Below are 11,565 nucleotides of genomic sequence, written 5' to 3' on the forward strand. Positions count from 1 at the left end.
ACACATTATTTTGTGCTTTGACTATTGAAAAATAGCAGATATACAAGCTCAGTGCCGCGCTGCAAGCTTGTAGATCTGCTTTTTTGAAAAATCATGAAGATTTGTGCAAATCTTTGAATATTTCAAATCCTTTTGAAAAACTTGTTTCTATATCAGTAGTGCTCAATTCTTTTCATGTGAAGGACCCCCAAAATGATATGTAGGGACCCGCCAGAAGCAAAATTTGAGTTACAAATGTTACAAAAAAATAGCCTATATTCAAAGATTTGCACACATTTTCACGACTTTTCAAAAATAGCAGATCTACAAGTTTGCAGTGCGGCACTCGGTGCCGCGCTGTGAGCTTGTAGATCTGCTATTTTTCAATAGCTAAAGTATAAAATAATTAAGGCCCCTCCACCTTGGGCCCTAGTAACTCAGTCCCACTTTTCCCCCCCTTGTGACGCCCCTTGCTCAGACGCACGCACGCCCGCACGCACGCAGCATCGCTGCAGGCCGTGCTCCCTCTCATCCTTTCTGATTTAAACTTTGTTTGTTCTCTCCTCCCCAAAGCTCCATCAATGATCCCTGGCTCTCTGTGTCATCATCCCTCCTCTTTCATTTCTCTCACTCGTCTGGCTGTGGCTCTCCCGAGGCCACAGGATCCGCTGGATTACCCCGTAACAAACACACAAACACAGACACGCGTGCGTGCACACACACGCACACAAACACTCTATGATCCAGCCATTATTTCCCTTTGGAATCAATAGTTGTGTGGCCGGCAACACAGCAATAATAATGGAAGAAGTGAGTGATAATGAAATAAAGTGGAAGCATCAATATGATTCAAAACCATGTCAGTGTCAAAGTGATGCTCGTCACAAAGATCAGGCTACGCTCTCACCATCTGTGTGCTGGATAAAGTTAACGCAATAATGTTCTTCTTTCCAGCTAAAAGTGCCGTGTGTGTGTGTGTGTGTGTGTGTGTGTGTGTGCGTGCGTGCGTGCGTGCGTGCGTGCGTGCGTGCGTGCGTGCGTGAGTGCGTGCGTGCGTGCGTGCGTGCGCGTAAGCTGTTTTGAAAGTGCAACTTTACTATGGCAGTACTTCGAACAAACTATGTTTGTACCCCTGGGAGAAATGTAGATTGTAAAACTACAGCGACATAGTAAAAATTGTTCAACTACTTTTTGTTTTTAAGGCCAATTTGAGAATGTGGGGTATATTAAATAGAATGCCAGCTAAAATGCGCATCTCAATTTAGTTTTACAAGCTTGTTTGATGTAAATAAAACATTGGGGTTCCTCCGGGTTTTTAAAGTAAAGAATCTGTATCCAACATCATAAATGTAAGCAAACATGGCCATGGTTGAGCCGGCAGATCGCCGTCGGTGGTGACGGGAGGGTTGTCCATGGTGACATGAGTGGTTGTGTGTTTATATGTGTGTGTGTGTGTGGTGTGTGTGTGTGTGTGTGTGTGTGTGTGTGTGTGTGTGTGTGTGTGTGTGTGTGTGCGTGCGTGCGTGCGTGCGTGCGTGCGTGCGTGCGTGCGTGCGTGTGTGCGTGCGTACATGCGTGTGTGCGTGTGTGCGTGTGTGCGTGCGTGCACTCGCCCTCTCTCTGTGTGCATGCGTGCATGCATGTGTGTGTGTGCAGGAATGCCCAGTGTTTTAGTCCCGGCGATATACAATCTCTTAAAATGTATTTTACAAGAGAGACCCGGCAAAGAAGCACATGGGTAGGCTACATACATATTTTATGTAGTAAACTACGAACTAAAAAAAGATATATATATATACTCTAGCTGTAAAACCTTCTAATACAATAAGGTGAAAGGGAGAGAGAGACAGACAGACAGACAGACAGACAGACAGACAGACAGACAGACAGACAGACAGACAGACAGAGAGAGAGACAGACACAAACAGATAGACAGAGTTCAAAGAGCAGCCTGCCTCCTGCTGGTAACCACAGGTCCTGCAGGTTTGCAGGTTCAACACATGAGTATTGTGAGTCTGTCTTGTCACTCATAGAGACAGTTCTTTACTTTCACAATACAATCCTAGCAGCACAGAACCCCGGTTTGTTCATGCTTTGAAACTCTTAGAATAATATAGTAAATGTACAAACAAGTGCTTTTCAAGACGAGTTTCTTAAAATTAATTAAACAAAATGAAAAAAAGGATCTGGCACAAATTTAGCAATGAGATAAAAACATTTAAAAAATGCATATTATGGAAAGACTTTATCTAACTTTTAAAGAAGTGCTATAGCCTTGAGTGTTAATTTAACGGCAGTTAAATGAAAGTGATTTGGATGGATTAAAGGGATCGTACCGTACACACAGGCCATCCCAGTCTGAGAGCTTCTGACAGCAAAGGTGTCGTTACCTTTACTTATATAAGCTGAGTCTCTGCCTCTGGCACCTGCCAGAGAGAAGCCCAGCAGACTGCAGCCAAGCTCGTTATTAGTTCAAGTCCATTTAAAGCAAAGCAAACAGAGGAGCAGTGTGGAGCAGCTAAAATGGAGGTGGCGTGGACCTTACCAAAACTAATTATAACACAGCTTTCTGTGAAGGAATGTCTTCACGGAAAAATTAATGACACTGTAAAAACTGTCACAATTTCACTGTGAGTGTGTGTGCTATAAGTCTAGCCTCTGGCCTTGTGAGTCCTTGCATGACTGTAAGCACGTACAGTGTATAAACTCAGCAAAGATATTTGGTGTAGTGGGAAACACGGAGGGGTGATTTAATATAGGTCTGTATGGGATCCCAGTCAACAAAGTATATAGATTTATGAAGTCTGTGATTCTAAACCCCAAAATAATTAGCAAAACACTAGATTTGAATGATAATATAATATTAATATTAAAAAAATAAAATTATGTCAATGTCAAAAACAAAAAATATTATCTTCGAAACCATCTGAAAAGTCATGCAGTTTTCATTGTGATACCGCTAAATAGCTTGAAGTATACTTCATTTAGTTCCACTGATCGGCCCACCCATCTGACTACTTAGCACGGCATGCCGAAAAGGCCAGGAAAAGGTTAACACTGGTTTAAGTGGTCCCACTCAACCTCCTCCACCGGTATACACGTGATAAGAGTGATAATCTTAATGTCTCAGTGTCGCGATTAACCCTGCCGATAAACCCTTCTTGTTCAAGGCTTTTTTATGGCCATCCGAGTGCAATAAAGCCATAGCCGAGGCCTGGATAAAAAAAAAACTTTTCAAGCATGTCATGCCTGGGTTTCCAGCAGCGGATGGAGGAGAGGTGAGGGGATGGGGGAAGGGGAGGAGAGCGGGCTGCCTGGGCTGGCACTACCTTGGACTGACGGGTTAGTCGGGCGATTGATGTATTCTGACAGACACGGGGCGCGCAGGAGCGCTGTGCAATTTATCAAAAAGCCATGTCTTTCCCCCTGTCAATAAGTGTGGCTGCTGTGAAGGGCCTGGACGTGTTGGCATATCTCTGTCAATGCAGAGGTGGCGGGGACAGCACCAACTCTATGGGGGAGAGGGGGGGGTGGCAATTTCAATACGACGAAGCTAATGAGCATTTAAAAAATGAGGTGATTTAGGACAGTGGTTACCAAACTTTTCAGGTCGGGACCCAAAAGAGAGATTAGAGCTTGTAGATCGGCTATTTTCACTGCTTCTTAAACATTTGTTTTCTAATTTATGTAATTTCTTAGATTTTTCTTTGATTTCTTCATGAAATATCTGAAGAAAAAAAAACATTTGATTTTTTTTTTTACGAAAATGTTTTCTACACGTCGCATAGAAAATAGCTCTGCGACACGTTGTGAGCTTGAAGGTCGGCTATTTTCGATGCTTGATTTCAACATAAGATGCTGCATTCAAGTTCAGGAGAGTTTGGACAAGGCAATTCTCTTGAAAGCTGCCTTCAGGTATGGCATGGAAAGAGGGCATTTGCATTTCTTTCACCATAGTAAAAACTGGATTCATGGTCTGGTGAGGGCACTTTTTACAGATGGATAAAAGGGCAGGGGCTCGAGCCCCCCTTGATGTCTATGTGTGCACGTGCCTGCTGTAATGTCTTCCGATGTCAGCATGTGGTCTGTCAAACACCACAGAGAAAAGGACCACCCGTGTTGCGGAGGGTGCCGACCGCGGTTACGAGCCGACTGAGCCGACTTCCTTCTTTTAACTTTGACCACGTGGAGTCACAATCAGTGAGAATGAACCCCTGCAGTACTCTCAATAGTTACAAGAGGTGCCACAATACTGAACTGTACCGGTATAACAAACCAAATGGCCCTGTACCGAACCGAACAGCCCATACCGAATGAACCGAATTTCTTTATTTTTTTGGGTGTGGCCACATAAAACATAATTTTAACTCTTTCTGTACACTTTTTTGGAGAACATCTTCCTCCTAGTATAATCATAATAACTGATTATCATGTTTTAGGGGGGAAACAAATGATTGCACCCCATCTTTAAAATTAACTGAACATTTTGGATTCTTTATTTTTTCATTTTCAATTTTTACTGTACCGAAACCGTACCGAAACCGCGAGCCAAAATCCGAGATACGAACCGAACCGTGGGCTGACTGAACCGTGGCACCCCTAATAGTTACTATCAATATTGTCTCTTTGCCCCCAGTTTCTGTGCTCTTGTCAATCCTCGCCTCTCTCAACTTACGGTCCCGCATGGGCCCTCGCCCCTCAATCTATAAAAAGTACAATATTTATTATTTGCCTCTGAGATGTAATGGACAGCAGTAGAAGTAAAAGTAAAAGTGGGCCTATTGAAAATGTAGTGTAAAATACTCAAATAAAGTAAAAAAGAAAAAAGACAGTACTTGAGTATATCGTCCAAAACTGTTACTTTTCAGGATTCAAATTCAAAAATATCAAAAGTAGCAGATCTGCCACGCACGCACGCACGCACGCACGCACGCACGCACGCACGCACGCACGCACGCACGCACGCACGCACACACGCACACACACACGCACACACACACACACACACACACACACACACACACACACTCTTATGTATTATTTACACATGCATGGCAAGCTTACAAACAAAATATAATAATTGAAATCGTCTCAAAAGTGTGTGATGCCCTGTCCTAATATAAATACAGACATAATGGGCGCTAAGCTAATTATGGTAATGGCAGCACTTAATATACAACATAAATGATGAATATCTTTAGGAATATTGTTAGCTACTGTATATGTAATATGTATTTATGCTTTCGCCACGGCCATAACTGCATGTTTAAACAGCGCTTGAATGTCATTATACATTTCAGCGACGGCCAAATTGGATCCACTAAGGGCGAGTCAGAATATGAATACCAAATTCAGAAATAGCCAAACTATCATTAACACACTGGCATAATATAATTCTCATGGATCAATATGAAGAAAGAAATGAAAGTGCACAGACTTCTGCGGTGAGGAAGCGAGATGAGAGGTATACGAGATACCCAGGGACATGTGTGCACGTGATGGTGCATGGGAAGATTAATAGAGCCTGGCATAGAGCTGCCTGGCATGGCTTGGAGAGGGGCGTTCGGTTATGATCTGATAATACATTCTGAGATGCAGTGGTGGAAAAAGTAAAACATTTTTTTTTTTTTACTTAAAGGAGTAGTTCACCCCCAAAATGACTTTTTTTCTATTGATTAGTTATGCCATGGAGACTAGAGTACAATAATATTTTTAGTTTTTTGTCGCATTCCTAAGACAAAAATGTGAAATGTACCCCCATTCGTTCCGGACGGGGACCCGTTTCGAAACAGGTCCCCATCCAGAATCAATGGGGGTAAATTTACTCGAATCAAATTTTTGTCTTAGGAATGTGACAAAAACCAAAAAATATTATTGAACTCTACTCTCCATGGCGTGACTAATCAACAGAAAAAAAAGTCATTTTGGGGGTGAACTACTCCTTTAAGTAAAAGTATCAATACTGCAATGCAGAAATACTCTGTTATAGTACGGAATTCAAAATGCACTTGAGTAAAAGTACTAAAGTATTGCTATCAAAATGTACTTAAAGTACCAAAAGTAGAAACTGATTGAGCAGAAAGTCCCATTTCACACGTTTTCAAATGTATAAAATGTATGAAGATTTTGCTTGAAAAAGAAAAATCACAATGCAAATGCTGAAGTGGTTAATGTATCTTTTGTAATAATAATCAGAATCTACAAAGTAGTAACTAAAGTTTTCAAAGAATTGTAGTGGACTAAAAGTATAATATTTCCCTCTGAGATGTAGTGGAAATACACAATACAGTAACGTAAAAAATAACTCCAAAGTGTATTTAAGTAGCCTAGTCCTTGAGTAAATGTACTTAATTTACTTTACACCACAGCTGAGATGTCTGTACGCTCACACTGAAACCAACTGCAGCAATATTTCAAATTATGTAAAAACCTTGATTGTTAACGACTTGATTGTTAACGACTATCCATATAGGCCTACTGTATGTAAAAGAATTTACAAGCTATACAAGATCTGGAATTTTTTAGAATTTTGGCCAGGGTTAAGGTAATTCGTCGGAAATTAATTTGTCTCCTTAAAAAATATAAAACTAATTAAAACTAAGTTGTTATTAAATTACCAGAGTGGTCGTTTACATTTCCCAGGACTTAAAACTTTGTAAAGCGTGGTTTTGTGATTCAGCGTGCCAAAATACAGTGTAACCAAATACATTTGTTAATGACTTATAAAATAATGTATGGGTTTTTGCCTCAAACATTTTTCCAGATTAAATGACTGCTGCAGATAGATAGAACCTATTATATTCCATGACTCATAGAATATATTTTAGCCCATGAGAACACTTCCAGGAAACAAGAATAGAAGAGCTACTATTTTATTCAACTGACAAGCATCAGTCAAAGCTTCTGAATGGTTAGAGATGACATTCATGTCTATCTTCCATTTTGTGTCTAATATAGAGTTTCTGAAAAATTACAAACGGTCTTTTGCATTTTTTGACCTCTGGAGCCACCATGTGGCAACATGCGGTACAGCGCTGCATTAATCAAAACCAACTCCTCATTGACCCACCCAGGAAATGTATAACAGAAAACACGTTTGGTACAAAACAGAGAGAAAGTAATATAGAAATCATGACATTTGGCCAATTATCCCATCCGGCTAGAACAGCTGTGTGTCGTGACATTCTTTCACAGGCAAGCGGAAACCTAATCTTACACCAATTAGTGGGAAATCCTCTGATGAAACGCTGCAATCAGTTTAGGAGAAAAGTCAGCTGGGCGTCTGAAACCGCAAGTGTGTGAAATTGGGGGGTTTAGGGAGATGGGGGGGGGGGGGGGGGGGGTTTAGGGAGATGGGGGGGGGGGGGGAGCAGCGTTTGGACTGGCACTGACCTTCACAACAAGCAGTGATGGAAAAACTACTCAAATGTTTGACTTAAGTAAAAGTATGAATAATGCAATATAGAAACACTCTGTTACAAGTAAAAGTCCTGAATTCAAAACATATTATAGTATCAAAAGTAAAAGTAAGCCTACTCGTTATGCAGAATGTCCCATTTCAAGTATTCAAATGTATAAAAATCTTTTTTGAATCTATTTTCTTTTTTTAGATTTGTTTTTGGGCTTTCATGCCTTTATTGACAGGACAGTAGACTGACAGGAAATGGGGGGAGAGGTGGGAAGTGACAAACGGCAAATGTCGTCCGGATGGGGAATCAAACCGGCAACACCACCAGGCATCCATGCCTATGTGGCAATGCCTGGTAATGTAGCCTATGTTTTGTAATAATAATCAATATACAAAGTAACTAGTAACTCCACTACAAATAATTGTAGTGGAGTAAAAGTACAATATTTGGAATCCGAGATGTAGTGGAGTAGAAGTAAAAGTATTGGAAATTGGAAATGCTCAAGTAAAGTACAAAAAAAAAATCTCAAAATTGTACTTAAAGGAGTACCCACCCCCAAAATGACTTTTTTTCTATTGATTAGTCATGGCATGGAGAGTAGAGTTCAATAATATTTTTAGTTTTTTGTCGCATTCCTAAGACAAAGATGTGATAACAATACATTTACCCCCATTCGTTCCGGATGGGGACCCGTTTCGAAACGGGTCCCGATCCGGAATCAATGGGGGTATCTTTACTCGAATCAAATTTTGACTTAGGAATGTGACAAAAACCAACTCTACTGTCCATGGCATGACTAATCAATAGAAAAAAAGTCATTTTGGGGGTGAACTACTCCTTTAAGTAGCCTACAGTACTTATAAGTAAATGTACTTATAGTTACTTTCCACCACTGGCTGGGACTGCAATTAGCGTCTCCCCCGCCATACGCGACGCGGTGGCCCCCGCACCCTGCCGTCTCCTCTCCCCGTCAGAGGGAAGCCAACACCATCACTCACCACGGAGACGCGGGCGCCCATGGCATTTGTGTGGCACGTAAAAGGTCACCTTGCGTCAGGAGGCATAAGCGCGGTCGGGGGGGAAGAGGTGCGGAACCCAGAAATAATTAAGGAAATTGTCATAATTAAGCGTGAGAAGGAGACGACGCGGTGGCACGAGAGGGCCTGTGAGACTGTGACTAAGCAGCAGCAGCTGTCCTCATAGCCAGCCAGGCAGGCAGCCACAGTCAAATATGAATATGAATAGGAATGAATTATTTTATTTTAGTGCCATCATGCCACATCCCTCGTGGGATTTTATATGACATGCCGTAATAACAATATTCAAAAGTATTTCTTTGGAATAATGTATTATGTCAGTGGTTCTCAACCTTTTCAGGCCCGTGACCCCCAAAATAATCATATTTTAACTGGGGACCCCGCAAACCTGACGAGCACTAAGAGTTGAGGCATTACATTTTGTATATCACAGTTCTATTGTGAAAAGAAAAGATCTACATGCTCAGCATGTAGATCGGCTATTTTCACAATTTCTGCCTCTAATATTTGACAATTTGGCCGATGTTTAATTTGTCATTTCAGAGGTATTAAAAAGTCCTTAAATTGTCACTTTAGAAATGTGATAATACACTTAAACGTTGTGTTGGTTTGTTTACTGTTGAGTGAGAATACAATGTTGCACATTAAGTTAATCATCTGGGGACCCCCAAAAATAATTTGGGGGTCCCGACCCACAGGTTGAGAACCAATGTATTATGTAACACTGTGTTGGTCTTTTTCTGGAGTTTTTCCCCCCTTCCTTTTTGTCTGGGACTGGGAGTGGTCACGCTGCCTTTTACTTCACAGCAAATTAAAAATAGACATTTCAATTTAGCTGGTGTGGGTCCTCAATTAATACTCTGGCGGATACGACTTTACCTTCATTTTTAATTCGGGGGAAGTGTAGCCTACAGCTCCTGGCAGACCTGTGGGAGGCACTGCGGAGCTTAACTTATCACAATAAAGACATGGCCTAATAGCTGCAAAGTTCTTGAGCCTACCTCTGTATAAATGGACTTCCGTACACCAGGGCTCTGCCCTATTTTTTCGCAGTAACCCTAAACCACTTTGAATCAAGCCAGCGCCCCGTGAGCATCCGCTCCGTTCCCTACCGGATGTCTCCGCATCAGCTCCCCCCGCCCCCCTCCCCCCGAAAAAGATCCGATCACTCCCGACTCTGATCTGTGTGTGTTGACAGCTGGTGACAGCTAAAGTGCCATTCGCTGTACAACCTTCATCATTCAAACTGGTGTGTGTGTGTGTGTGTGTGTGTGTGTGTGTTTGCAGGGGTGTCACACCAAATTCGGGGCCCTACGTACAAGGATTCACTGCATTATTTTGTGCTTTAACTATTGAAAAATAGCAGATCCACAAGCTCACAGCGCGGCACCGAGTGCCGCGCTGCGAGCTTGTAGATCTGCTAAAAAAAAGAAAATCGTGAAAATTTGCGCAAGTCTTTGAAGGTTTTTTGAAATGTCAGTGGTGCTCAAACTCTTTCATGTGAAGGACCCCCAAAATGATATGTACCGGTATTTGGCCACGGACCCCCATCTCAAAATATTTAGTTCCAGGGACCCCCCCAGAAGCAACATTTGAGTTAAAAGTTTTCGCTTAAAAAATACATAATATTCAAAGATTTGCACACATTTTCACAACTTAAAAAAAAAAATGCAAATCTACAAGCTCGCAGCGCGGCACTCAGTGCCGCACTGTGAGCTTGTATATCTGCTATTTTTAAATAGCTAAAGTATAAAATAATTAAGACCCCTCCACCTTGGGCCCTAGTAACTCAGTCCCACTCCCCCCCCCCCCCCCCCCTTTGTGACGCCTCTGTACGCAAGCCTCCCCCCAAAAAAGTCAGGGCTCGTCTAGATTGCACGTCTGTCAAACTGAGGGACGGAAAAAATTGTCCCCTGTCGTCAGAGACCAGCCACACCCACACCACCCACACCCACCCACAGCACCCACAGCACCCCGTCATGGGGACAGCTCAGGTAATAATAATGACAGGCTGGGGGAACATGTGTTGTATCTCGGGCAGTGACAGTGTAATTAACCTCTTCTGTACCTGTCTGTCCTCGATGGCTACGGCTGCCCGCCGACACCGGGTCAACGCAGAGCATCACCACGGCAACCACCAAGGTCACCTGCAGGGGCCGGGATGACCCCGCCCACAGCTTCATCCTGGGAGAGAGAGAGAGAGAGAGAGAGAGAGAGAGAGAGAGAGAGAGAGAGAGAGTGAGAGAGTGAGAGAGAGAGAGAGAGAGAGAGAGTGAGAGAGAGAGAGAGAGAGAGTGAGAGAGAGAGAGAGAGAGAGAGAGAGAGAGAGTGAGAGAGAGAGAGAGAGAGAGTGAGAGGGAGAGAAGAAGAATTAAGAGCGTTGCTGTCAGGCAGAAATTTCCATATTTTAACTTTTGGGTTTAACTACAGCGTCACACAAAAACAGCAGATCCACAAACTCGGAATGCGGGGCGAAGCGACACATTTTTGCAATTTTTTTATTTGAAACCTGAAAAGACATAATGAGATTTCCACTTGACAGAGATGGTATAACAGGTTACAGAAACACAGCCGAGAGCAGCAACGGTCAGCCCATCCATTGCCAGGCTGTCGAACCCAAGGGGAACTAATCAGGAATAGCAGCCTTTTCAGTTTTCACATTTTCAAGCTTTTCAGTGTTTTTAGTTATTACAGGCTGTGTGGGTAGCAACCGGGTAGAACCTTTATTGAAATAATGAATTGATAATGTGGGCATGTCATTGTAGGCAAAAAGGTTTTGTGCAAACAAGTAATCGATGGAATAATCGCTAGTGAAAATTATCATTTAGTTGCCGCCTAAAGCTTATACCAGCCTTTTTAAAGGAGTAGTTCACCCCCAACATGACTTTTTTTCTATTGATTACTCACGCCATGGAGACTTGAGTTCAAAAATATTTTTAGTTTTTTGTCGCATTCCTAAGACAAAAAAAAAATGATACAATAAATGTACCCCCATTGATTCCGGATGGGGACCCAAATCCATTCGGGTCCCCATCCGGAATCAATGGGGGTAAATGTACTAAAATATTTGTTTTGCCTTGGGAATGCGACAAATGGCACAAAAAAATTATTGAACTCAAGTCTCCATGGCGTGAGTAATC

The 11,565-nt window shown here is 42.2% G+C and overlaps 1 protein-coding gene across 1 annotated transcript in view; it reads right to left on the reverse strand.

The window, feature by feature from the left end:
- tafa4b (TAFA chemokine like family member 4b) overlaps positions 1 to 10,608 on the reverse strand; it is a gene marked incomplete at both ends in the record, with an annotated part of 95,687 nt that extends 85,079 nt beyond the window's left edge. The window contains one exon of the mRNA XM_080727944.1: positions 10,494 to 10,608. Within this exon, the coding sequence (XP_080584070.1) occupies positions 10,494 to 10,608 (115 nt within the window). The remainder of the gene's footprint in view (positions 1 to 10,493) is intronic.
- Positions 10,609 to 11,565: the final 957 nt, after the last annotated feature.

This window comes from Nannobrachium achirus (assembly GCF_963921795.1).
Source record: "Nannobrachium achirus genome assembly, chromosome: 6".
Lineage (NCBI taxonomy): Eukaryota > Metazoa > Chordata > Actinopteri > Myctophiformes > Myctophidae > Nannobrachium > Nannobrachium achirus.